Here is a 26,957-nt window from a genome sequence, read left to right on the forward strand (position 1 = left end):
TCTCCCTCCGACAAATGAGCAGATCCCCCTAGCCTGGCACAGCACAAGTTTTGGAGTCAAAGCCTGGTTCGAGTCCCCCCGTCGCATCCAGACAAGTGTACCCGCTCTCCAAAACGACTTATTCTAATTCTGGTCCTCGATTTCTCCTCCCTCCGGCTTCAGTTTCCCAATGGAGAGGCGTTCCCCTTCCCCTTACCTCCGATTTCTCCCTGCCCCAGGTTTGGCTCAGCTGACCACAGTGTCTCAGTTTTAGGCCCGACTTCGTCCCCTGCCCTATCCTCCCCCATGGACTCAGGCTGCTTCCCCTTGTCCCTCCGCAGGGCCACGCAAGAGGAGCTGCAGCGCCGCCCCTCGCCAGTGTCCGAGACCCCTCCCCTGCAGCGCCGCCCGTCCGTCCGAGCCGTCATCAGCACGGTAAGCGCCGGCCGGGGGCGCTCCCAGGCGGAGCCCATCCCCGAAGCGGAAGAGTCGCAGAGGCCCGGCCCGGCCGGGACCACAGGCAACCCTGACCCGGCCTCCCCGGATCTGGGCCCCCGAGGTCCGGAGCTGGCCAGTCTGCAGGCGGAGCGGGACGTGGTGAGTGGGGTGGGCCGCGAAGCGGGACGTGGTGAGTGGGGTGGGCCGGGGGCCTGGAGGCGGGACCCGCTGTGGGGAGTGAGTCCCAGCTCCTAGGAGTGGGGCTTTGTTGGGGGGCGGTGGGCATGTCAGACTCCTGGGGGAGTGGCCAACGGTGACTGGAATATGGGGACAGGGCCTGGCAGCAGAGGGCGTGACCTGCCCCGGGAGGATGTCCAAGCTCTGGGCCTGATGGCTTTGGGGTGATGAACGGCCAGGACTCCACATCCCTGAGTCCCCCGTGTCTCTGGCTCTGTCCCCCAGGACATCCTGAACCATGTGTTCGACGATGTGGAGAGTTTCGTGTCGAGGCTGCAGAAGTCTGCGGAGGCTGCCCGCGTGTTGGAGCACCGGGAGCGCGGCCGCCGAACGCGGCGCCGGGCGGCTGGGGGTGAGGGGCGCCCCCAAGCGGGATCCTGAGCCTCCAGTCACTCCCAAACCTCTTCCCTCGCCCTAGGGTCTCCCCACGCACCCCCCCACCCCCCCCCCGCCGGGGGGTGCCTCCCCTTGCCCGGGGATCTCTGACCGGTGCTGTCTCTGTGTCCCCGCACCTGCCTCCCCTCCCTGAAGAGGGTCTCCTGACGCTGCGGGCCAAGCCCCCCTCCGAGGCCGAGTACACCGACGTGCTTCAGAAAATCAAGTACGCCTTCAGCCTGCTGGTGAGAACGCGTGCGCCCCCGCCGTCGCGGGGCAGGGGGATGGCGAACCCACCCGCGCGAGCGCTAACCCCGGCACCTCCCGCGCCCCGCAGGCCCGGCTGCGCGGCAACATCGCCAACCCCTCGTCCTCAGAGCTGCTGCACTTCCTGTTCGGGCCGCTGCAACTGGTGAGAGCCGTGGCCCTGCCGGCCCCCTGCGGCGGGAGGAAGGGGCGCGACTTTGGGTGGGGGTGGGGGTGGGGGTGGAGTGAGCCGCTCACTCCTGCACCCCGGGCAGGTCGTGGACACGTCGGGCGGCCCCCAATTCGCAAGTGAAGTGCGGCGGCCGCACCTGACGTCCGAGGCCGTGGCACTGTTGCGGGACCACCTCACCCCACGTGAGAATGCGCTCTGGACGTCGCTGGGGGACTCGTGGACCCGCCCCGGGTGAGGCGGGGGTGGGGGGCTGGGAGGCGGGGAAGGGTTGCCGCGGGGCCCGGCTGGCGCGTAGGACCGAAGCTGCTGCAGAAGCTGGGACAAATGGCGGGAGCCCACGGGGTGGGAGGGGCAGACAATCGTGCAGGGCAGGGGTCGCAGCATGAACCCCAGCTCCAATCGCAACGGGAAAGGCCGGCCTCCGCGGAGAGGGGTGGGACCTGTAGGTTTGGGAAAGGGATGCGGTCTGCGCTGGGAGGCAGCGAGTCTGGGGGGGCAGGGGTGAGAGTAGAGCCGGACTGAGGGGAGGGGGTGGGACGTGTGCAGAATCGGGGAGATTCAGAGGCCCACCGCGGCATTCGAGCGATATCGGTGTATTTACGAGCACAGTCGATGGGGGGGGGGGGCGGTGGTTGGAGCTCAGGTGTAGGGCCGCGAGATTCGAGGAGAACCTGAGGTTAATCACAGGGCTCGGGCCCAGACTAGGGTCCCTGAGCCTTCAGCCCCATGGCCGCAGGTTGGAGCTGCCCCCAGAGGAGGGATCCCCGTACAGCCCTGAGTTCTCCAGCGGCTGGGAGCCCCCGGCGACCGACCCGCATGGCCGCGCCTGGGAAGACCCAGTGGAGAAACAGCTGCAGCACGAGCGGCAGCGCCAGCAGGTAAGGCTCCCTGGAGAGCCACGCACTCCCCCCAGGGGCACAGTGGGGCTGGGTGCTAGTGTGGCCCTGCCTGAGCTGCTGCTCTCCTCTCCTCTCTCCCGCAGCAAAGTGCGCCCCAGGTCGCTGTCAATGGGTGAGCGTCCCGCCACACCCCCCCAAGGCGAAACAGGTGGGGTTGAGGAGGGGTGCATCCTGGGGGTTCCAGGCACTAACTCCACTCCTTTTTTGTCTTTCCTTTCGTCTTTCTGGCTTGTCCAGGTGGGTGAGGTGGTGAGGAGGGAAGACCAGGGCTGGGAGAGGGGGGAGAAGGGAGGGAGGGAGCAGGGCCCAAACTAAGGGGTCCAAGGGAGGAGGCCCAGATTGCAGGGTCTGAGGGAGGAGGGGGCTGGGAGTGGGTCAAGTCTGAGAGGCTGGGAGATGGCAGTTTGGTTTCCCAGGGGTCAGGGAAGCTCCCTGTCTGGGTCTCTAAGTAAGACAGCACCCCAGGTGTCAGAGGGAAGAGACCGGGGGATTGGGCATTTGAGTTTTGAAGAAGAGCTCAAGTCTGGTGCATGGGACCTTGGAGACCCAGAGAAGACCTGGGCCTTCAAGAGTCATGGGGCATGTTTCTGGGGAAGTTAGGAAGTGGTAGTATTTCTGGGTCCCTGAAAGAGGCAGCCATGGGGAGGCCAGACCCACACTTTAGGCCTGTGGAAAGCAGTTGTCTCCGTTCCTGCTGAGTGTCAGGCGGAGAGCCTGCAAAGGTTAGAAAGTTGGGGAAATTAAGGTCTGAGACCTGGACTCCCAATCTCTGGGGGAAGAAAGAGCTGGGGGTCTGAGTCCATGACGCCAAAAAGCAGTGGGGGCAAGAAGGGGCATGGAGAAGCCAGGACTCGAGGGCCCTTGAGCAAGTTGAGGATGGATGCGAGGGAAGCTTCGTGGGATAAGAGGACGACCAGCGGAGCTGCAGGAGCGGAAGGGGGGTCTGGCGGGGGCCCGGCAGGGTCTCAGCAAGGACAGCGCGCTGGGAGCTGCCAGCCCCACATAGGGGGCGCCGGCCCTGAAGACCCCCCCCCTCTCCTTTGCACAGGTAGGCCTGATCCGGGCCGGGGTCCCTCTTCCTGGGGGATCAGAGCCAACATCTTGTCCCGCCCCCGCCAGCTGCCCAGTCTCGCAGAACTTCACCCATTCCCTGTGCTTTGGAATCTTGGGCTTGACACCCCCAGCTTTTTATTTATTTATTTTTTAAGATTTTATTTATTTATTTGACAGAGCGCGCACAAGCAGGAAGAGTGGTAGGGAGAGGGAGAAGTGGGCTCCTTGCTGAGCAGGGAGCCCCATGCGGATCTGGATCCGAGGACCCTGGGACCATGACCTGAGCTAAACAGACGCTTAGCCGACTAAGCCACCCAGACACCCCACACCCCCAGCTTCTGACTTCCCTTCTCTGAGCCTCCAGTTCAGAGAAAACGAGAATAATAATCCCTTCTTGGAGGAGTTAGAAGTCTAGGAGGTACTATAGGCAAGCCGGTCAGAGCTGCCCCGGTAGCTCGGGCTCACCCCCAGCGGCCCGCACCGTGGGCCAGATTACTCAGGACACGGACTCTGGGGCCGGCCTGCCTGGGTCTCCCTCAGTCTGGCCAATGCCTTTTTCTTGCTCTGTGACTTAACACCATCGTGCCTCTTTCTCTCTGTTCTTCCACTTCCTCATCTGTAAAATAGAAAATAATAGGGTCGGGAGTGGAGGAGGAAAGGGTGGGAGTGGAGAGGGGAGTCCAAGGTCAGGGTTATAGCAGGGGCTGGGTCAAAAACCAGATGCGCCGATACACGTGAAGTCTTTGACCAGGGCTGGCACCGAGTTTGCTCTAGAAGTCAACGAACAGTAACCACTGTGTTGTTAACTATGGCTCCTCCTAAGCCTGAACCCAGTGCACTGTAGGTGCTCAATAAACAGCAGCTGTTTCTAGCCGTGTGCTGGGGAGCAAGTGATTTTCTCTGAGCCTTACTGTTCTCATCTGTTGGATGGAGGTGATGTTAGTACTCCTATCATGTGCTTTCAAGCTGGGAGCCAGGTACAGAAGGAGCAAAATGCATTCAAGATGTTCTCATTTCAAGTCTCTATTAACAGTATTAACCTGGCCCCTGCCCTACCCCTGCTTGGCTCTAACCCCAGCTCACACCGGTACCCTACTGCCCTAGCAGCGGGACTGGCTACCTCCTTATCCCCAACCCTCCTGCTCCACAGTCACCAAGACCCAGAGCCGGAGGCTGAGCCGCAGCCGCAGCCGGACGGGAAGTGGGTGCTGTGTAATTACGACTTCCAGGCCCGCAACAGCAGTGAGCTGTCGGTCAAGCAGCAGGACCTGCTGGAGGTGAGGGGGTGGAGGCCCCGGGGACTGCAGGGGCCCAGCCCTAGCTGCAGACCCAGGGTCTGAGCCCTCCTTTCCTACCTCCCTCAGGTCCTGGATGACAGGCGCAAGTGGTGGAAGGTTCGGGACCAGCAAGGGCAGGAAGGATACGTGCCCTATAATATCCTGACACCCCACCAGCGACCCCGGGGAAGCTGCAGCCACAGCCCTTCCGGCAGCCTGGTGAGCCAGGGCTTAAGGGAAGGAGGGATCTGAGGATCAGGTGCCAGGGGCGCGGGCGGGGGGGGGGGGGGGGGGCCTCAGAAATTGACCTCTAGAAGGTGGAGGGGCTGGGACTCAGTGCTCTAACCCCCTCTCTAGGAGGCTAGCACTCCCCATCACGCACCAGCGCCGGCCCCAGCTCCTACCCCGTCTCGGCCCCACTGGGACAGTTGTGATAACCTCAACTTGGACCCCAGAGAGAAGGGTGAGTGATGGGGGCACCCCTTCCAGGGATCCGTCCTTGTCCTCGCTTTCCGGTCTGGGGGCCAAGGCTCAAAAAGAGGAACCAGATTCCCAACCCATCCTGAGGACGGTGAAGATCTGTTCCCCTCAGGTCCTGGGACCCTTCGTCCTGAATCCACGCTCCCTCCCGGTTTTCCGCCTGCAGAGAAATTCTCCCAGATGCTGTGTGTCAATGAGGAGCTGCAGGCGCGCCTGGCCCAGGGCCGCTCTGGCCCCAGCCGCGCAGCCCCGGGTCCCCGCGCCCTGGAGCCCCAGCTCAGCCCACACTCGGACACCGCGGAGGTCCGCGCCTGGCTGCAGGCCAAGGGATTTAGCGCCGGGTAAGTGCCTGCGGCCGGCTGGGGACCCTGAGATGGGGTGTGTCTGGGTGCCCGACTGGCCCGGCTGTCCGGGATCTAATGGGCGTGGCCAGGGAGCTCCTGCCTCCGTGGAAAGCCGGGCGCACGCGGCTCGCCTCCTCCGGAGGTGCAGGGACAGAGCGGGGGGAGGGATGCTGGCGCAAGAACGCCGTTGTGATTGGACAGCCGCTCGGCAGCGGGGACGTGACTGGGGGGCTGAGGAGCTGAAGCGGGGATGGGGGGGGGGGCGGCTGACCGCTCCCCCTCGGCTCTGCTCAGGACCGTGGAGGCGCTGGGCGTGCTGACGGGCGCGCAGCTCTTCTCGCTGCAGAAGGAGGAGCTGCGGGCCGTGAGCCCGGAGGAGGGAGCCCGCGTGTACAGCCAGGTCACCGTGCAGCGCGCGCTGCTGGAGGTGAGCCGCTGCTGTCCCCTGCCGGGGCCTGGGTGGGCGCCCAGGGCTGGGAGGCCAGGCTTCTGCTTTCCACCCCGCCCTCCAGGACAAAGAGGAAGTGTCAGAGCTGGAAGCGGTGATGGAGAAGCAGAAGAAGAAGGTGGAAGGCAACCTGGAAACAGAGGTTATCTGACCATCCCCGGCTGCTCTGCTCGAAGTTTCGAGGCAGCCCCGTGGGAGAACGGACTCTGCAGACTACCCCCACCCACGGAAGACGACCCCTGGCGAAGGCTCCAGACCTGTTCCGCCTCTGGTCTTCCCCCAACCCCGTGGAGTCTCCCGAGTGAGCGGACTGGCCAGGAGTGGGGGGAAAGAGGCCACACTCGGGTGCCCTGCGCACGGTGAGACGCCACCCAGACCATAAACAGCGTTCTCTTCCCAGGCATTGTTAACTGCTTCCCTTCTCTACGCGGCCACCAGGGGGCCCAGCAACCTGCCCCTGGCCCCAGGTCCCCCTCCCTACCTTTTCTGGTTTCTTTCTCAGGCTTCCTCTTCCCCTGCCGGCCAGTCCTCTAGTCCAGAGAGAGCTCTGAACACCCAGTCTCCTTCCCTGGCTCCCCAAGACCACCTTAGCCCCAGCAACTGACGTTTAAGGCCTTGAGAGGTTTGGTCCCTACCCCACCTCCTCCCCTCCCCCTGCCCCCTGCACTCTGGCCCTGCCCTCCTCAAACACCCCCAGGACCCCTCAGCCACTGGGCTCAGGCGTGCTCTCTGCTGCCTGGTGAGCGGCTCAGCCTCCCTGCTGCAGCTCAAACACCCACTTCAGAGAAGCCTGTCCTCTCCCAGCTCCCTCTCCCCTCCATCCCCACCGACTGCTGGGGCCCAGCCACAAAGGAGGCCTGACTCCTGCATGTGCCACAGGCTTCCTGGCCACTGTTCTGTGAGGTGACAAGTGTCAGGGACAGCCAGCTCCTTTTCCCACGGTCCAGACCGTGAGCACCGCTGGTTTAGGACAGGTTTTCTCTGGATCCCATCCTCATTCAGACTGGATGCCCCTCTAGCTTTAGGAAGTCAGCCCTTTCCTCCTCGACCTGTGATCACTTCCGTGTCCCCAAGATGCCCACTGCCAAGCCTCCCCCCCACACACACACCTAGTTCCTGTGAGCTTCTATCTAAGACCCCCAGGCTGCCCTCCAAGCTCAGACGAGCTCAGACCCAGCCCTGGGCATGCAGGAGTTCCGATTCTGTTCCCCTCTGTTGCCCTCCCCCCATAACCCACCAGATAAAATCCAAGATCCAGGGTTGGAGCAGAGCAGACCCACGCCCTATCCTATCACAATCTGCCTGTCAGGACCTGCAGGCTGTTGTCCCCTCCTCTATTCCCAGAGCTTCACGGTCTCTCACCATCTCCAGCCACCCCCACTTCTTGCTGAGATCATAGCAGCTGGGCTCCCCCTTTCTGTCCCTGTCATCCCCCAGACTGTTGTCAATGCAGCAGCCAAAGGGACCTGTTAAAGCCTAGGTCCCACCTCACCGGGGCCATCCAGACATAGCTGGCCGTCGCCTCCAACCTCATCCCTCCTGTCTCTCTGCGGCCACATAGGCTGCTTCCTTCGTCTCCGCATTTCAGGTACACTGCCGCCCTACAGACTCGGTCCCTGCTGTTCCTTGACACCCCGCCCTGCTCCCTCCCTGACACCTGAAGTATCTGCCCCGCCAGCTTTCCAGAGGGCTGACCCAGAGCGGCCGGTCCGCAATCCTGTGGGCACACAGACGCCCCTGCCCCCCGGCCCCTGCCCCCCCCCCACGACCCCCTCCTCTCCTCACAGGTCAGGTCTTTCCCATTCCCTCACTACCACAGCACCAGGAGGTAGGACGGGGTCTGGAAAGGAGAACATGACCAGGAATGAAAGAACGCCCCAGCCTCGTGCCCAGCCCAGCCACCTGTGACCGTGCCGGACGAAGAGCTCCTACTATCCCATTCGAATAGCCAAAAAGGCCCAAATCCTCGGGTTTCTAAGGCCAGTGCTACATTCACTGGCTGGCTCACATTCGTTGCGGGGGCACTGGTGAGCCCAGGCCTCTGGGCCAGCTGTGCATTCCCGCCTGCGGCTACCATGGTGGCCCTGGTTCGGGGCCGTGGCTCGAGGTGGCCCCCTCCCTGCAAGCCCTTCCCATGCACCCCCGGCACCCCACCCCCGCACTCCAGGGGTCTGGCCAGGGACACGCACAAAGGCACAGGGAAGCACTGCACACCCACCCCCCCCACCCCAGGGACACAGTCACAGGGCGGCAACTTCACGACTTTTATTTGTGGTGCCTGTGCTTTGTCTTGAAAATATCTTCTCCCCCTGCCCCTGACAGTGGGCGGGGAGGGGGCAGCAAAAAATAGAGACCTCCCTCCCTATTGCACAAGGACCCTATATACAGCCCCGCCTGGCCCGGGTGGGCGGGACTCTTGGCACTCTCTCGGATCCCTGTTCAGGAACGGGAGGGGTGACTGGGGTGGCATCACACGTGAGAGGGGCACCTCTGGTGGCCACTCTGGTCCTGGCTACTGGTCCTGGCACTTCCTGGTCCTCGGTTCCTCCCTGGTCCCACCTCCAGCCCCGAGCCCCCCTCAGCAACGTCCCCCTACCTGGCTCGGCCTGTCGCCTCCATCCTGGCCTCGGGGGCCCCCCTTGGCTCCTGGGGACTCTGTACTCCCCTCACAGTCTGGAGGCCCCGAAGGGAGGCTATGGCTTCTCAGAGACCCCCTGGGAGCCCTGTCACTCGTGCTCACACAGGGGAAGGGATGCGTGTGGCAGAAGCAGCTGGATAAATACGGGTACGGGGGAAGGTCCTTCTCCAGAGTCACTTAGAGAGTTTGCTGATGACGCGGATCAGGGCTGCGTTCTCATCCTTGAGCCTCTGGTTGTCAGCCCGGAGGTCGGACAGGGCCTGTGGGAGAGGAGGGGCGGAGAGTGGTCAGCCGGGGGCCCGGGCCAGTGGACCCCCTGCCCACGGTGCCCCCTTAGTACTCACCTTCAGCTCCTCCTCGAGCTCGGCTGCCTTTCTCTCCAGGGCCCTGCGCTCCTGGAACCAACGGGAGGCGTGAGGCCCGGGGGTTGGGGAGAGTCAGCAGCCATTAAGGCTGGGAAGGGCAAAGGTAAGAAGGCCAGGTTGGGTCAGTGTGGCCTTCTGCAGGCCCACAGTGGTTCGTAAGGCTGAGGCCACACTGGGCCTCACTCCAGCAGCCCCTACTCACGAATCTCTCCAGCTCCAGGAGGGCCGGTCTCTCTGCGAAGCGCTCCTGCCTCTGGTGAGAACAGAGGAAAGACAAATGTCCAAACCACGAAGTCCAGGAGGGGGACAGCTGCCCAGGCTCTGGAGGGCCCCATCCCTCACCACGCAGCCCGCCCCCAAGGATCCACCCCACCCCGACCCCGTCCCCCCCTCGCTCTGTCGCTCGGGCTTCCCTGCCCAGCAGTGGGTGCCGAGCCACACAGCACACCGGGGAGCGCAGACCGCGGCCGCACCTGCGTGGCGCGCTCCAGCTCCACCTTGAGCTGTGCCAGGCGCAGCGTGGTCTCCGTCAGGGCCTCGCGAAGCCGCTCATTCTCGCTGCGCAGCTCTGAGTACAGCTGGGGGGCCCGGGGGGAGGGACAGGGTCAGGCCTGCCAGCCCCTAGGCTGTGGGGTGGCGGTGCAGGGATGTGGCAGGCAGAGCCACAGATAGGGGGCGACAGGGACGGAGGCCGACTGGGGGAGGGGGGTCTGCAAACCTTCCTGAAGCCTCCATCGGGCTCTTCCGAGGCTGGTTCGGGGTCCCGCTGCCTGCGAGGTGATGGGCCGCCCTCTGAAGTGCTGGGGCGGAGGTGGGCCGGGTGTCAGCGGGGCTCTCCACAGCCCTACAGACAGCCCCACCCTTCCCCGCCAACCCTGTACCTGGAGTCTGGGCTGCGGTCGGCCGGCTCCGCCTCCTCCCCCTGCAGGCGGAGGTGGGGTTCAGCCCGATGCCAGGGGGGGGGAGTCTGGCCCACCACCCTGCCTCCAAGGCCCACCCGGGCCCCACCCCTCACCTCTGCAAGCCCCCTCCACTCCTTGCCGACTCTGCGATGCTCCTTGGCGGCCTGTGGTCCCTGCCCCTGCCCGTCAGGCGCCTCTGCTAGGGGGACGGACAGAAATCAGCCCAGAAACCTGTGGAGGGGCCTCCCTTCCTACAGGGTCAGGGTCCTTAGCCCGACCCCCCAGAAAACACTGCAGCAGGAGAGCTGGAAGGGCCAGAGAGCAGGACGACCACCTCCCAGAGACCAGACCTCACCTCTCGGGGCAGGGCCATCAGAGTTCTCCACCCCAGGGACTCGGGGTCGCCGAGATGGGTCCTGGAGGAGAGGGCCAGTGGAGGTCAGAAGCCAAGGCCATCTTCCACCACCCCGTGCCTGCTCCCCGACCCCTCTCACCAGGCTCTGCAGGCATGACTTCTCTGGCTCTGGGGCCTTCCCTGCTACCTTCTCCGCTTCCTTCAGATCAGTCAGAGTCACACCCTGGCAGAGCAGCGACAGTCAGGGATCTGCAAGCTGAGGGCCCAGCCCCTCCTCCCTCAGACACAGGAGTTCGGACCCCAGCCCCTCCTCCCTCAGACACAGGAGTCCGGACCCCAGCCCCTCCTCCCTCAGACACAGGAGTCCGGACCCCAGCCCCCTCCTCCCTCAGACCCAGGAGTCCAGACCCCCAGTCCCCTCCTCCCTCAGACCCAGGAGTCCAGGCCCCAGCCCACACCCCCACCTGTGTGGACCTCCGAGATTGGCGCATGAGGCGAGAGCGAGCCTTCCGCTGGGATTCCGACTCCTCATCCCGCACAGGCATCTGGTAGGACCTGAGTGAAAGGTCCCAACCTCAGGGAGGGTCCTTTGAGCCCTGTTCCCATCTCATGGCTGACACTCTTCAGGGAACTTCTAACTCACAGCCAACCCTGGGACAAACGTCCCCCCAGGGAGCGCCTGCCTGAGGCGTGGGGACCCAGGCCCGGGCCATGCAGTTCTTCCCAGCAGGGAGAAAGGGGCTTCCCACCCGCTGCCTCTTCACCTCCTCCGGTCCCGGGAGTCGGCTGGGGGCGCTGTGGAGGCTGCAGGGACACTGGGCTTCACTGGGGATTCAGGCTCCGAAATCCTGGAGGGAGGAGAGCAGTTAGCCGAGGGAGGACGCCTGGAGATCTCAAACCTGTGTGAATTCAGGCATCCAGCAAATTTTACTCAAACTCGAGTTACGTGGCAGGTGCTGGAGACGCAGCGGGGAGCAGAAGCCAAGTCCCTCTGCCCCCAAGAGTCCAACATTAAAAGATGCAGAACAAACACAAAGCGTAAAAACTCGTGTACGTCCTACGATACGCCAGAAGGCTAAAGGACTCTGGAGCGAAGGAAAGGGCTGCAGAGCCAAGGCCCTGGGGCAGGAGCGCGTCTGCATCAGGAAGGAAGGGGGCAGGAGGTACAGCCAGAGGCAACAGGAGGTCCTGTCACTGTGACCTCGAAAGATTAACGGTGAGCTTTACTTGACGCACTGGAGGAAAACGGAGGCCCAGAGCAGTGGCGGGCAGAGACCTCAGAGAGCAAAGGGACTTGCTGAGGGTCGTGCTGACGAGGGTGGACCCCAGACCTGCCTCCCACCCCGACAGCCCAGGCCCTAGGCTGCTACTCACAAGGCGGAGGGCTCCGGCAGCTTGCGGGAGGGTGTCGGCGTAATTCTGGCCAGACGGGGCTCCTTGGCCTGTGGAGAGAGGCCAAGATCGGAGAGGACATTCTCCTGACTAGGCAGGGCTCGGTCCCCCGGCCCTCGCCCCACTCACCTGAGCGGAGCTCCCTTCCAGCCGCGAGGAGGAAGCTGAGCGCTGCAGCCCAGCCCCAGCGGTGCCCTCAGCCCCCTGCCTGTCTGTGGGCCCCAGGGTCCCAGAGCTGCCAGTCTTCTGGAGGCCAAAGCGCCTGGAGAAGGGGGCCTCCTCTGGGGGCTGGGGAGGAGAAAGGTCTCCGTTACGCAGAGGATCCTTCCCCAATTCTTCAAGTGTCACCCCAGAAGGGCCACACAAACCACAACTCCCATCAGCCCCTGAGGCTGCCGTCAGAAAGCAGCAGACCGAGGTCGGGGGAGCTCTGGACACTAATCTTCACCCTACGTACCCTGAGAGAGGGTTGCAGGGTTCATGGCATCCCTCCCCCCCCTCCCAAGTTAGCATCACCCTCTAGGGCACCCAGACTCACCATGGGGCCCTGAGGGCCAGGGGGTGGCGGGGAAGACACTCCATTGAGAGCTCTGGATTCTGGAGAGGGTGGTCCTGTGGCACAGGAAAATAGAGATGCCAGCTGTCTCTCAGCCCCAGCTCCCCTCCCTCAGACCAGGACTCCAGTCCCAGGACCAGCCTCAGACCCTGGAGTCCAGACCCCCAGCCCCTCCTCCCTCAGACCCAGGAGTCCAGACCCCCAGCCCCTCCTCTCTCAGACCCAGGAGTCCAGACCCCCAGCCCCTCCTCTCTCAGACCCAGGAGTCCAGGCCCACAAACCCCTCCTCCCTCAGACCCAGGAAGTTTGGACCCCAGCCTCTCCTCCCTCAGACCCAGGAGTCCAGACCCCCCAGCCCCCTCCTCCCTTAGACCTAGAAGTCAAGCCCATAACCCCCTTCTCCCTCAGACCCAGGAGTCCAGGCTCTAGCTCCCTCTTCCTAGATCCAGAAACCCAGACCCCGGCCCCCACCTGTGAGGCCTTCTTCTCCCTCATCCTCGTCCTGTATTGGCGGCCCCCCTGCACCCCCAGGCCGGCGCTCTTTGGACAGATCCTGGAGGGAGATCTTCTCTCGGCTGCTCAGACGACACACAGAGCTCCTGCTGGGAAGGGGAGGGTGCTGGGTCCAAGCCCCAGAAGACCCCAGCGCACCCACCCAGGCGCCCGCCTACTACCTTCGGTGTTTGCCACTGGAAGGCACCTGGGGCTCCTGGCTCCTGCTCTGGGAGGCCTCCTTCTGGTTCCGCAGCTGTGAGGGGAGAAAGCAGGCTGCTGGGAGGCCCCGCAGCCCCAGCATCCAGGCCCAGCCTGCAGTGCTCTGCTTATCTGAGCTCGAGAATGCTCTAGACACGATGCGCTCCGCTCCAGGGGTGTGCGTGGAGGGTCTGTGGGCTCATCGGGGTGTTGTGCAGGTGGCTGTGTGGTGTCTGGGTCCCTCGAGCTCTCACAGCCTCCTCTGGGCTCATCCCCAGAAAGGCTGTTTCCTCCCAGGAAGCCCTGCTCGCCTAGGACACTGGCCTGGTCCTCCGACCCAGGAGCCCCGTCTCTATGGCTCTCGGGCACCGGCCTAGCCTCTGCACAATGGTTCCTCCCCTAGAACAGCCAGTCACCGCGCCTGCCGACCCCCCGGTGCGGGAGCACTCCCTCCAGGCTGGAGGCACACACAGATCTGTGCTCCCCCTCACCGAGGGCTGACCCTGCCTCATCGACAAAGCCCACTGTGGCCCCTTCATCTTCACCCTCAGCCTCACGCCGCTCCTCCGCCTGGCAGTCAAGGCCCTTCGGCTGGGCCCCCAACCCAGGGCCCCCCTGCCTCACGCTCCCCCAGCCTTGGCACATGCTGTTCCCCCAACCCGTGCACACGCCCACCAGGCCAGAACCACGGCCGGCCTTCCAACAGAGGGATGTGCGTCCATCTACCTGCTGCTCACGGGAAGCTCTGGGCTAGGGCCCGGCCCCCAGGAGAGGCCGCTGGCCACCCACACGGCTACCATCTGCCGAGCAAAGACCAAACGTTCTCGTTCAGTAACGTACACGCCCCTCATAGAACTGCATAAACCCTACACAGCTCCTCGTAAAGCTGCACAAACCCTTATCCCCATTTCAGAGGTGAGGAAACAGAGGCCCAGAGGGGTTCAGCAACCAGCCTGAGCTCACACAGCAAATCCATGGCCGAGCCAGGCTTCAGAGCCAAGACGCCATGCCATTCACCCCTTTACTCTGCATTATTCCAGCAACAATGCTGGGCTCGGCCAGTCCCCTGAGCCTGGGACAGTTAGTTAATCCTCATCCTTATACCAAGGTGTGACTGAGCCTGGGGCCCTGCCTCCGCCCCAGACCCCATCCCCTCCCCATGACTCCTCTTCCTGCCAGTCACCGCTGGGGCAGAGCAGGGGGGCCTCACTCAGCCGGCTGCAGAGACAGAGGGCAGCTGAGACTCACGTCCTCCTGCTTCCGGGCCAGCTCCTCCAACAGACTCAGCACCTCTTCATCCGCCAGGTCACAGGGACGCTGGCCCTGGTGGAGGGGGAGGAGGGCGGAGGTGATGGGGGTCCTCCCCACAATCCCTCCCCCACCAGCCCCCAGCCCCACCCCCGCCCCCAAGCCGCCTGGCCCTCACCGCGTGGGTCAGCGAGTCCATGCCCCCACCGTGCTCCGCCAGCAGGCGGCAGGCATCCTCCACACCCCAGTGGGCCGCCGCGTGCAGGGGGGTCCAGCCGTCCCCATCCCGGAGCTCCGGGTCATAGCCGGCCTGAAGGAGCAGCCTGGGGGCCAGGACGGCTGAGAGTCAAGGACCGAGATAGGGCTTCCACACCGAGGCTGACACGTGGCTGGCGGCGCATGGCCCACGACAGCACTGACCCGCTCCCAGGGCCGTGGCCGAGAGCCCGTGTGTGGGGCTGCCCTGCCGGCCAGCAGGCAGCCTCCAAAACACCGCTCCTGGCACCTGCAGGAGGGGGGCCGCTCTCTCGACCGTCGCCCCCCATCGTGGGACAGACAGCCCCAGAGCCGCTGAAAAGGCTGAGGCCCCAGAAGGAGCAGCCTCGGGGCGGTACTGCTCTAGGAACCGGCCTGCAGGGGGTGGCGGGTCCCAGCCACGGGGATACTGGCCACCAGGGACATTGGGCGGTGTCTGGAGATGCTGCTGGTTGTCCCAACCTGGGCGCGCACCTGGGATGTTACCAACACCCTAGAGCATGGAGGGCGGCCCCGCAGCACAGGCTCATCTGGTCCAAACGCCATGAGTGGGGAGGCTGAGGAAGCCTGGCTTCCGTGAGTCTGCGATCGTCGGCATCTCAGAGCACAGGACGTGGGGAAGGCACGGTTACAGGCTCAGGGCCACCGCGCACACAGCTGGCACCAGGCGCCGAGTCCGTGGGAAAGAGCCAGCGCACAGCAGGACGATGGGGGGGGTGTTATTTCACAGGGAGTTCCGAATGAAAGCGCCGCGTACCCCGCTGACCTCAACATTCACCTTCCCAGAGCTCACTCTCCTTACCGCACTGGGCACCTGCTACTTCCCCGAGGACGCCCCTTCGGCCCTCCGTCCTGGGGCGGGGGAGGGGGTCCCAAATGGCCAGTCATCAGCTGTACCCAGGCCACAGCTCACACGCTCACTCCCCCACTGCCCTGTTTATATCCTTCTAGGCCAGAGGTGGTCAACCAGGGATGGCGCTGGCCCCCTGGGAACACTGGGCAATGGCCACACAGGGCCGGTTGTCATGACCGTGGTGGGGGTGTTCCCAGCACCCCGGGAGGCTGCTCAACCTTGTACGATGAACCTGGAGTCAGCCAGCCCCAGGTCCCCAGCGTGCTGACTGGCAGCCCTCCACGCACGCAGGGCCCTCTGATGTGGCCTGCTTCCCTGGTCACCTGTCTGGGGGCCACACGTGGGTCCAGACCTGGCCCGTTTGCCCGTGGGTCCCCAGCCCTAGAAGACGGCCTGGCACACAGCAGGTGCTCCGTGAGTCGCCAAACAGCTGTCCGCCGCATGTCTCCACCCTGCCGTCCGTCTCCAAGGAGGAGACGGGCAGTTACGTGGTCCTACACGTGCAATGGGTCCAGCTGTAAACAGAGCCATTCCGAGGGGCAGTAACGAAATGAGACTCAGAGAATATGTCTGCATCCAAAGCATTTCAGAGAGCGAGGCTGCCCCAAATACGGCCTCTCCTCCTGCTCGGGACAGTGCCGACTCCCAGCTGGACACACTGTCGCCTGGCTGCAGAGCAGTGTCCCAGTCTCCCCAGCAGCTGGGAGTGGCCAGGTGAGTCACTGGGATGGGGTAATGCCAGGCAAACGCCAAGTGGTCTGACAAATGGGGTGTGAGCCTTAAGTGTGTGTGTCCCTTCTGGCTTGCTCTTCTAAAGGGAAATGGACACTTGCTCCTCTCCCCCTCTCTTCCTTCGTGCTGTCTGGGATGCAGATGCTATGGCAGGAGGTGAAGCAGCCACCTGAGACTCAGAGGTGGGAAACACGGGCAGAAGAGGGAAGGGCTGAGCGCGTGCCCGGGCACGGCCATGTACAGTATCCCATCCCCCTCGCCAAAGGGACTAGCTCTGAGACGGGCAGGTGCCCACGGTGGCCCACGAGCATCAGACCCGATCTTTTGCTGCAAGTATGGAGGACAAAGCATTCTACCCTCAGAGCAGGTGAGCCACCAGGACACGAGCCTGGAGCTACTAGGGGTCATCTTAAGTGCCTCCCTAGAAGACCTGCCTAAAGTCCAAAACGGAAGTGAGCAGAGATGAGGGGTTCGTTTCTACTCCACTTTCAGACTAAAAATAAAGTACAAATCACAAAGAGAGAAGGGGAAGTTTGAGGATAAGAGGTGGGACCAACAACCCCGACAGAAAAGGGTGAGGCAGCCACGCGAGGACGAGGGCCAGCGGAGGACGGCAGCAAGGGAGCACGCACTGTAGAGTACACGCAGCGTGAACACATACGCGCCAGATAACCCGGCTTTGAAATACAGAAATAAAGCCTGCTGGAGCCATGAGGGGGACAAGCAAAATCCACGAGCACAGTAGGAAAGTTCAGGGGATGCCTGGCTGCCTCGACTGTAGAGCACGCGACTCTTCATCTCGGGGTTGCAAATCTGAGCCCAGCTGCTGGATGTGGAGATTTCGTAAAATCTTAAAAAAAAAACCAAAATCTAAACAAATGTTTTTTGGTAACTGGCAGAATAGGCAGACAGAAAAAAAATCACTAAGAACATAACGGATTTCAACCGCACAACTACAAAGCCGGCCTAACGGCCCACGTAGAACGCCGTACTTGACAGCGCGGCTCCTCTGCAGCCCACACCTACTGCTGCCTCACGCAAACCTCAGAGGACTTCAGAAGTCTGCAGTCAGAGAGGACCCGCTGCCTGACCACAGCGCAGTGGAGCCCAGAAAGGGGCAACGAAACACTGACCGGAAAATGCCACGCATCTGCACGAAATGGACGACACACTTCCAGATAATCCACGGGTCATGGAGAAAAGACTACAAGCTGGAAAATGTTTTAACTGAATGACAACGAAGAGGCTGGACGCCAGGAGTTGTGGACACAGCGAAGGCTGTGTTTACAGGGAAATACTCAGCCTACACCCCAACTTAAAAAGCCCACAGGGAAGTGGAAGGGCGAGAAGGAACGGATGGGCCCAAGCCAAGGAGCAGGGAAAAGGGAGCGCCCTGCCAGCCCAGCTCACCTCATCACTTCGATGTAGCCCTTGGCAGCGGCCACGTGCAGGGCAGAGGCCCCCGTGCGGGGGTGCCGGGCCTCCGGCATGGCGCCCCCATTCAGCCAGCACCTGGTGTCGTGAAGCAGCAGCTCCTCCTCCGCCCGTTTGGCCGCCTCCACATCAACACCTGGGAGGACGAGAAGGGGCAACGGGTGGGACGCACACCTCAGGCTCCCGCAGGCACGGGGCCGCGGCCCTGCCCTGTCCCTCTCCCTCTGTCTGCTCCGCTGGGACACGAAGGACCTGGACTTCCCCACCGGGTCTCCAGGTCGCTGCTGGCGAGGGGAGAATAGGGATCGCAGGCCTCCTCCCGTTTCAACGGAAGTGCTACCTTTACCGGTATCTTTAAGTATAAAGCCTGGAGTTTACAGAGCGAACCTGCCGTCTGATGAAATGCGACTCCCCCCGGCACCGCCCGTAAAATGCTCAGCCCTGCACCCCACGCGCTTTGTCCCGACCACTTCCCCCGCCTGTGAGCGGGGTATCCCCCGCCTGTGAGCGGGGGGCGCCAAGCCAAGGGTCCGTGTCACCGAGGCAACAGCTGCTTTCCTCCCCAGGAGCCGCTCCCGCTCGCAGCTGCGCTGTCACCTGGGACAAGCGGTGAGGCCAACAGGCTTCTCCGTCGCTCAGGTTCACCCTTTCCTCTGGTTTCACGGGAAAGCCGTCCCGCACTCACGGATGCGGAAGGCGAGCGGCCACTTCACCCATCAGTGGATTTGGGGTCAAAACAGGCAGCCTTGTCGAGGCTTGGAACAGCGTCCGCCGACCGTCCCCGAGATCCGCAGTGTGCGCGGTACGGCCCATCGAGACAGGACTCGGATACGGTCCTTGCCTCTCCCAGGGAACGTTCCATCTGTCCCCCAAGTCCGTTGGCATCTCTGCTTTTCCAGCTGGGGCTTCTCACGCTCTCCGAAGCGCCGCACGGAGCCGAGCCGCCCCGCTCCGCAGCCACGGGCCGCATGCAGTGCCGGGGCTCTGGAGCCACACTAGCCCGAGCTCGGAAGTGTCATGAACGTAAAGGACGCGCGGGATTTTGGCGGGGAGCAGGGGAGAGTGTGCAACAACCCATGAATAGATGTTTTCTTCTTTTTTTTGGAAAGAGCGAGGTGAGCGTGAGCCGGGCGGAGGGGCAGAGGGAAAGGGAGAGAAAAATATCTCAAGCCAGCTGCACGCCCAGCACGAGCCCACGGGGCCCGATCTCACCACCCCGAGATCAAGACCTGAGCTGACACCGAGACTTGGACACTTAACCGACTGAGCCCCCAGGCGCCCCTGCACGGTTTTCTTTATACTGATTAATGCTAACATGACAATGTCTCAGACATGTGGCCTTCAAGAAAACGAGTCACTAAAATTAATTTTACCGGTTTTTTTTTACTTTTTTAACTGCACCTATTTAACACATCTGTTCCGCCTGCGGCTCACGCTGGCTTTCTGCTGCACAGCACGGCAAAGAGCAGCCACGGCCCCACCGCTTGGGTTTGAAACACTCAGATACGACAGAGAGACACCTGTGGCCCCCGAGGTGACCACCGCCGCGGACGGGCTCCCGCACAGGCATCGCTCTATCCTTCCTCCGCATCCTTGCAAACCTCCTGCTCTAAGTCTCCGCGCGGCATCCCAGAACCCGCGCCAGCAGCGGCAGAAAGCCCAGGCGACCTGGTGGCCCAGCTGCGCCACCTGCTGGCCCCTGGGCACTTGGGCCCGACCTCCTGTCCCAGCGCCTCAGGGTCTCGGCTTTGGTTCACAGGACTCAGCTGTGGGCAGCGGCCCCCGGAACGTGTGCCCGGTGAGGGCCCACCGGCAAACCCAGCCAGGGTGGGGGGCCAGGCGAGTGCTGGGCGCTATGGGACAGTCCCCGGCCACAAGTCCTTCAGGGGAGGCCCCGCAGCCCTCTGACAGGCCGTGGGCCCTACCTGCCAGGGAACGGGCGGGGCGGGGCTGGGGGCTTGCTGACCTTCCTTCAGCCTTCCGCATGTTCGTACACATCCCCCTGCAATTTTTGTGCTGAAGTCCGCCTGTTCACTGACGGAGCTCCTGACCGGGGCTGGAAAACCCGTTCGCTGTTTCACTGGTTTTGTTGTGGCCACGGCAAGTTAAAGGTAACATAAAACGGGCCGATTTTGCTACTTTAAACTGTGCGACTCAGTGGCATTTAGATTTACAATGTGCAACCATCGACCCCCCATTCCTTTTCCAGAACTTTCCCATCATCCCAAAAGGAAACCTCGTACCTGTGAAGCAGTCATTCCCTGTACCTCCCTCCCCCCAGCCAGCAGATCTACTCCCTGTCGCTAACACTTGCCAAATGGTGGAAGTCATCTGTGTTTATAAATAAAGCTTTATTGGAACACGGGCATGCCCACCGGTCACATATCGCCCCCTGCTGTGACGGGGGAAGCAGCCACAGGGGACAGTGGCAGCATGACAGGACCTCCCACGAAGTCTCAAATACGTCCTGTGCGGTTCCTCACAGAGAAGGCTTGCCGGCCCCGCTCAGTCCGTGCATTCACAGGTTACTCATTTATCCATTCTTGCTTTGGTGCGGGCCCCCACCTCTCACGCCTGCTAACGACTAGAGAAGGTTCTGGTCCCAGGGTGGGAGGGCCAATCAGGTGGCTTAGGAGTGGACCTGCCAGATACTCCCCTCCTGCCCAGTCCCATGGGCAAAGTGTCTGGAGAGTGCTGTCTGCGCAGGTCCCTGAGGCCTGCCCCGTGGCCAGGCCGGGGACAGCATGTGCGGCATGGCGGGCCGCTGCTGGCCTTGCGGCATCTACCCTCTTCCTGTGTGACCTCCAACAAGACTGCGCCCATGGTAGGGCTCCATAACCGCCCCAGTGGCTGGCTCGGGGCTGGCTCAGACCGAGAGTGGCGGCTCAGACCGAGAGTGGCAGCTCAGACAACTGAGTACGTCTAGTTCTGGTTCAGCTGGAGTATCAGGCTGAGCTGTGCGAATCCGAGCCACGTACCCCGCTGAGAGACTCTGTCTAAGAATGAGTTCAGTACAGTGACTGGTTTGACGTTGTACCCCTGGATCAACCCTTGCCTGAAGCCTGCAAAATTCCTGAACTTCAGTTACACCGCCCGTAAATTACCTTTTTTTTTTTAAACTGTGGTAAAAACACACCCAAAAGTTACCATCTTAACCCCTTTTTAAACGTGCAGTTCAGTGTTATTAAGTACGTTCGCACTTTTACAACCTGAGAAACTGAAACCCAGTTCTCATTAAACAGCAACTCCCCATTTCCCCCTCCGCCAGCCCCTGGAACCCACTGTTCCTCTTTGTCTCCACAGACGTGACTGCTTTAGCCCCGTTCCTCGGGTAAGCAGGACCAGCCGGTCTTTGTACTTTCTGCGTCTGATTATCTCACTGAGCAGAACGTCCCTGCGGCTCATTCACGCTGTAGTGTGTCAGAACCTCTTGCCTTTTGGAGGCTGAACGCTACCCCCTCGTATGCACACACCACACAATGCTTATCTGTCCGCCGAGGGACACTTGGCTGGGCACGTCGCCAGGGTGCCGCAGCCGTGTGGACGCCCCGTCGGCCCGAGCCAGGCTCCCACAGCGGCCACGGCCAAGAACCCCCCACACGCCACTTCCTGCCTCCACGCCGAGCCACCTGGCCAAGGCCCGTGTGGGGTTCAAGGCTAAGGTCCACAACGACGAGGCAGACACACAGCGCGTGTCTCCCGGAGTGACGCGCTGAGGAAGTCCCTGCCCAAAACGCAGACCTGAATCTGCGGGAGAAGCCGCCGCCCGACGCGGCCGCGGGACACGCCACGGACACGAGGCCGCATGAGGAAGGCGAGGGGAGGACCGAGGGCAGGCGGGGTGCGGCCCCGTGAGGCTCCTGAACAGGAGGGGACCACAAGCAACAGCACAGCCTCAAGGTCCCAAGACCCAGAGAGGAGTAACAATGTGACATCTCGTGTCCTTGTTGGAGGAGACCCTGGCTCCCAGGGCAGGACGGGGTTACAGTCTGCAACGCATTCTCGAGATGGCCGGGAGCAGAGAGGGAGGCAGCCGGGAAGGGAGAAAACGGGAACGGGGCAAGGGGAGCTATTTACGTAGAGTGGGGGGGAGAGGCCGGGCGACTGCAGATGTGCCAAAACGTGACAAGCCGATCGGTCTCTAGCGCGTGATTCCATCTGCACGAGACACCCACGATGGGCACGCGCGCGGGCACCGAGGGCTGAGAGGCCTCCCGGGGCCGGGGGCCGTGGGCTGAGGGTTCCTGTGGGGTTCCTGTGGGGTGACTGAAGCCCCCAGAGCAGGCAGCCGACAGACGCAGCACACTGGAAGCACCAGAGAACCTGCGGACGGCACACCTTCACAGAGAGCCGCCCGGGCCTCACACCTCGGCTCCACAGAGCGGCCGAGCCCCGGCAAAGCTCGGTCAGGGTCACGTGCGCACCCCAAGGCTGCCCCGGCCTTTCTCCAAGCTCAAAGCATCTCAGAGCAAGAAGCCAAAGAGCGGAGGGAAGCTCGGCTCGGCCTCAGCTTTGCCCACTGTGCGCCCCCCCCTGCCCCCGCCAAACACAGCAGGGCACCCACCTCCACCTCCACGGGGCTGGCAGCCAACCTGCCCAAGCCCAGCCGGGGACCTGGGCGTCCCCTTCAACAGCCCGGTGCCTGCCGCACAGCAGCCTCCCTGAAGCTGCCATGTGGCCCCCAGCTGCCCAGGCCCTGTGCTCACAGCAGCGCCCAGACCAGTGGCCCCCACCCGTGTCCTCTCCTTCCAGACCCATCACGCCACAGCCTTCCCCACACACCCCACGCGTCAGCGGGTCCCAGACGGCTGCTCCGGGGGGAGCACGTTCAGTCGTAAGCCCCTCTGAGAACTTGCTAGAAACAACACACCTTCTCTCTAGAAATACAAACGAAGCCATATGCAAAGTTTTGGGGGGCCCTGGGCCCCACATTAAAGACCACCAGGGTGCACTGACCCTGTGCATGAAATGACCAATCCCCCAGACCCCTGCACTGAACCCACGAGCCGACAATCTCACCTTCCTCACCTACTCAAGTGGTGAGGTGACGACTGGGGTCACCAGGCTGGGCTCTTATTCTGTGCCCGGCGGTGGTACAAGCACCATAGACGATCAGCCACTCCATGTCCCGAGCAAGGCTGGGGACACACTCACACGCCCACTGCCCAGGAAAGGAAGCGGAAGCACAGAGAGTCCGACAATCCCGGGACGAGCAGAGGCCGGCCGCGGAGCCCCGGCTGTCCGCTCCCGGGGGCCCACCTCGGAAGGCAATCTCCGCCTTCAGCAGCCCCTCCATGGCGTCTGACTCGGCCAAGTCCAGGGGCAGGTCCCCGTCGCTGTTGACAGCGGCAATGTTGGCCCCGTGGCTCAGGAGGTACCTGGGAGCAGGGGCGGGGTGGGAAGGTCAGGGCTGAGGGGCTGAGCTCCGGGCCCCAGGGGATCCCACGTTCCCTCCCCTGCCTCACCTGGCGATGTCCAGATAGCCACAGGAGGCAGCCACGTGCAGGGGCGTCCAGCCCTCGTTGTCCGCCTGGTTCACCGTGGCCCCCTGCTCCACCAGGAAGCGCACCACCTCCAGATTCTCGTCGATGCAGGCCTGGGGCGCAAGGGGCACAGCTGTCAGTCCCTGCCTGGCCCACACACTGTGTGCCCAGCAAGGCAGGACACCCATAGGGGCCGCAAGACAGATCCAGGGGACAAGCAGTTGTGACAGTCAAGGGAAGACCCTGGTGTCGCTGGGACAGAGCCTGGAAGGCACCAGCCCGACCCCTGGAACGACCCAGCTCCCGAAGACACCCCTGGCTTCCCAAAGTGAGGTCAGCTGGGCATCTGGAGCTCAGCAGGGACCATGACAGCAGGACACCCAAATCCCTGCGAGCACAAACCGGATAAAGAGAGACTTTCCTCCAGGTGCAGAAATCCCGAAAGATGCTTTGTCAGATACAATGTACCCCAATCACCACCAACAGGACAGGGCTTCTGGTAATGGACCCCTCCTCCCTGACCCAGCAGTCCAGGCCCCCAGCCTCCTCTATCAGAACCAGGAGTCCAGGCCCCCAGCCCCTCCTCCCTCAGACCCTGGAGTCCAGGCCCCCCAGCCCCTCCTCCCTCAGACCCTGGAGTCCAGGACCCCCAGCTCTCTCCTCCCTCAAATCCAGGAGTGTAGGACCCCAGCTCCTCCTCCCACAGGTCCAGGAGATACACTCTAGGAACTGACCATGGCCCTGACTTACACCCTGAGGGGAGAGGCTAGGCCCCTGGGGCCCAGGCTATGCAGGGATGGTAAAGTCACCAAGTCCCTGGGAACGTGGGGCAGAATGAGAGTCCTGGACAAGACTCCTCAAGGGGTACAGACGGCTGCGTTTGCCTGTTCCCAGAGCGTGAGCCCAGACGTAGCTCCCATGCACTGAGGACCCACTACGCATGGAGCACTGTTCCAGGAGGTCCACACTTGGGAAGATCCTCCCTGATCTTCTGCTGCCAGGGCTCTGCACGGCGGAGGAAGAAATCAGTCTGAGAGAGACAAGAGCCCTGGCCCAAGCAGGCACAGCAAGTGGGGACAGAGAAGGGATTTACGGCCCAGGGCACGTGCAAACGCGGCGTGGGAGCTGGGACCTGAGCTGGGTCAAGGAAAGGGGTGGGCCTGGAGTCCTGAGTTCTCAGGATAAATTAACCCCCCAACTCCCTCACCTCTCCAAAACCGCCCATCTGGAGAAGGGAGAGCAGGCCATGAGGGCCAAGAGCATGAAGTCATGGAAACTCAGGCCGTGAAAGGGGGGCCACACGTGCCCTGGGAACGGGATGAACTCGGCTCCGTTTATTTCTACTCGGTTGTCATGGTGATGGGGGGGGTGTTGAGGAGGGAGATGGGCCTTTCCCTTTCAAGGATCTGGCCAGGCACAGGAATCCATGTGAAAGATGCCCGAGGCCTGGGCACCAGGGATTCAAGAATCCAGATGACAGCCCCCCCGCACCCCCCTAGACCCAGGAGTCCAAGCCCCTCCCCCACCCAGACCCAAGAGTCCCAGCTGCCACCCTCCCTATTCAGACCTAAGAACTGCGGCTCCCAATCTCCTACTCCACACCGCAGAGCCAGCCACTAACGCACAAGGCGATTCTGTGGAGAGGGGACAGTACAGGAGCCTTCTCAAGTGGTCAGCGAACCCACCTGAAGCAAGCACCCTGCTCTGAGAACTCCCAGGCCACAACCAGGGCAGGGGGCTGATGCCCCGGGACCCACTCCAGGGAGGATTCAGAAAAGAAATCACAGTCCCAGGACTCACCCAGACAAGGCCCAGGAGCGTGGGACAGGGCATGCCTAAGACCTGGGACTTTCACTGCAAAAACCAGACCAGCCTCGTGCAAACCACCACGAGCTGGTCACCCCACCCCAGGCCTGACCCAACCCCAGCTCGCCTGCTTGCTGGCCATGTGACCTGAGGCGGGAACTTCCCCTCTCTGAGCCTCCAAAGCCCTAACCCTTCAGGCCTCCTACAAAGTGAGTTTACCAGGTACCTGCCTGGAGTGGGAGAAAGATCTCACCTGAGAAGGCAGCCTGCTAGGCAAGCTCAGAGTGGCCTTTTGCAAGGGTCCAGGCCCAGGGATGCCACAGAAGGGGGGTTCAGCCTGAAGAGCCGGACCAAGAGCCCCTGAGGGAAAGTCCAGGTGAGCCAAGGCATGGATGATGGCGAAGGGGGACACGGGAGCCTGACGCCCTCCTCCTGGACTTGCCAAGTCCTCTGAGAACTTACAAGGTCTTAGGGAAGCAGGACTGTTCTCTGGGTGGAAGAAAATTTCCCAGATAAGACGAGGGACTCTGTAGGGGACAGGCCTGGGGGGTTGGGAAAGAGAAAAAGGGGGCGGCCTGGCACTTAGACCGGGCGGCAGCAACTCCCCAGCTGAACGCCTACGCCGCTTCCTGAAGGGATTTCCACACATACGAGCTCCCTCCTTCTCCAGAGCCCAGCCAGGGAGGGACCCACCGCTAGCCCTGCTGCACAGGAGAGGAAACTGAGGCAGAGAATGGACAGTAAAGCAAAGCCACAAAGCTGAGCAACGGAGGTTAGAACTTAGGGCCAGTTCTGCTCCTCCTCAACCGCTCCTCTCCTCTTTGTGGAGACCTGAGAAGTGGGCTTCTTCCAACATCCCTGCCTCCCCCATCGACATTTCCTTCCCAGGGTCTGCTCTGGCTCCATCCATTACCGAACCCTGTGGGTTCTGGCACGGAGGAGAGGGCTGAGGACTGGCCCGGGAAGAAGACGGTCTCAGGGATCACACAGGGGCCGGAGGCTCTTCCGTGACCAGTCCTGTCCCCAGTGGTCCCACTGTGGGGGAACAGATAAATGCACCCAGAACCAGAGAGACTCCTGGAGCACAAGGCAGCCCTGCTTCTGGGCCACAGATACACTGGAGGCAACACTCGGGGAGTCCTGGAAAGGCACGGGGGCCAGCTTGTGGAGGAAAGGACCAGCAGGGTTCTAGAAGCCTTGCGGAGGTGACATGACGAGAGCCAGAGAGATCACACAGTCTATGGGAAAGAAGCCGCCCAAATCCCCAAGAGAAGGCATCGGGCAGGGAAAGCAAGACGACCGAGGACAGAGAGGTGGGTGATCTGAGGTCAGAAAAAGGCCAAGGATACAGGCCTAGCCAAGGGAAGGGGCGTGAGGACGACTCGGTGCCCGGAGAAGGACAAACATCCCCCGCACTAGGCCTACTGTGGGAGACAGGTGGCATAGCCTCCGGAAAGAAAGTGCAGACGGCGCCGGGGTGGAAACAGGACGAGGTGACCCAGACAAGGAAGCGAAGCCTAGCAGAAAGCGGCCCAAGAAAGAGCATCCTCCCCCAGCCTCAGAGGGCACTGCCCAAGGCTGGGAAGGAACAGGGAAGGAGCACGAAGCTGAGAGCAGCCGCACAGAAGATCCGGGCCTAGCCAAGGCGGCGGCTCAGGCCAGGGACCAGCGCAGGAAGCCCGGGGGGCGCCCGAGCGAGAGGACCCTGCTGCTCGGTGACAGTGGTACCTGCCTGGAAAGGGGCAACGGGGGCTGGGGGGGGGGCACCAAACTCCTACAGCGCGCTCGGGGTCGGGAGAAGGCGGCGCGCAGCGACAACGACGGGGCCGGCGGCACGGACCAGACCGAGGCTGTCAGCAGGGGCTCGCGTCCGGAGAGTGGGCGGCGCACGGTGGCAAAGACCCGGCCCGCTGAGGAGGCTCAAGACTAGAGGCGGCGGGCTCCAGCGGATGGAGCGGGAGACGCGGCGCAGACCAGGGCGGCAACCGCGACTCAGGCTGGGGGCACGCTGGAGGGGGCTCGGACCCTGGGCGCTGACCTGGTGCAGGGCGCTGATGCCATCGGCGTTGGTGGAGTCGAGCACGGCGCGGGCGGGCGGCGGGGCGGCGGGGTCGAGCTCGGCGCCGGGGCCGGGGTCCGCCGCGCGCAGCATCAGGCGCGCCTCGTCCAGGTCGCCGCCCGCGCAGGCCGCCAGGAACTCGGCGGCGCGCTCGAAGCGCACGGTGCGGGCGCGCCGCTCCCCGGGGCCCGGCTCGGCGCCCGCCCGCGCCCCCCAC

At 62.9% G+C, this 26,957-nt stretch overlaps 2 protein-coding genes across 2 annotated transcripts in view; one reads left to right on the forward strand and one right to left on the reverse strand.

Moving 5' to 3' along the window:
- The window catches only part of LOC111140039 (EPS8 like 1), a 10,080-nt gene extending 3,896 nt beyond the window's left edge, over positions 1–6,184 (forward strand). Inside the window, exons 7-19 of the mRNA XM_022492415.1 lie at positions 321–576; positions 880–1,006; positions 1,186–1,274; positions 1,367–1,441; positions 1,551–1,699; positions 2,205–2,346; positions 2,451–2,479; positions 4,571–4,697; positions 4,785–4,916; positions 5,058–5,160; positions 5,344–5,518; positions 5,816–5,948; positions 6,034–6,184. Of these exons, the coding sequence (XP_022348123.1) occupies positions 321–576; positions 880–1,006; positions 1,186–1,274; positions 1,367–1,441; positions 1,551–1,699; positions 2,205–2,346; positions 2,451–2,479; positions 4,571–4,697; positions 4,785–4,916; positions 5,058–5,160; positions 5,344–5,518; positions 5,816–5,948; positions 6,034–6,120 (1,624 nt within the window). The 3' untranslated portion in view covers positions 6,121–6,184. The remainder of the gene's footprint in view (positions 1–320; positions 577–879; positions 1,007–1,185; positions 1,275–1,366; positions 1,442–1,550; positions 1,700–2,204; positions 2,347–2,450; positions 2,480–4,570; positions 4,698–4,784; positions 4,917–5,057; positions 5,161–5,343; positions 5,519–5,815; positions 5,949–6,033) is intronic.
- Positions 6,185–8,219: 2,035 nt separating this feature from the next.
- On the reverse strand, positions 8,220–26,881 carry LOC111140038 (protein phosphatase 1 regulatory subunit 12C). Its single transcript, XM_022492414.1, has 22 exons — positions 26,720–26,881; positions 22,858–22,988; positions 22,652–22,770; positions 17,369–17,528; positions 14,297–14,441; positions 14,119–14,193; positions 12,852–12,925; positions 12,649–12,776; positions 12,160–12,233; positions 11,751–11,909; positions 11,604–11,671; positions 10,994–11,077; positions 10,694–10,784; positions 10,369–10,452; positions 10,230–10,290; positions 9,988–10,073; positions 9,854–9,894; positions 9,691–9,772; positions 9,446–9,550; positions 9,175–9,225; positions 8,952–9,002; positions 8,220–8,867 (listed from the first exon to the last, which is right to left on the reverse strand). Exons 1-22 carry the CDS (start codon positions 26,831–26,833, stop codon positions 8,781–8,783), a joined length of 2,070 nt encoding a protein of 689 aa, XP_022348122.1. The 5' UTR covers positions 26,834–26,881; the 3' UTR covers positions 8,220–8,780.
- Between the last annotated feature and the right edge of the window lie 76 nt (positions 26,882–26,957).

Source organism: Enhydra lutris, unplaced genomic scaffold (genome assembly GCF_002288905.1).
Source record: "Enhydra lutris kenyoni isolate GAN:26980312 unplaced genomic scaffold, ASM228890v2 scaffoldscaffold147, whole genome shotgun sequence".
NCBI lineage: Eukaryota > Metazoa > Chordata > Mammalia > Carnivora > Mustelidae > Enhydra > Enhydra lutris.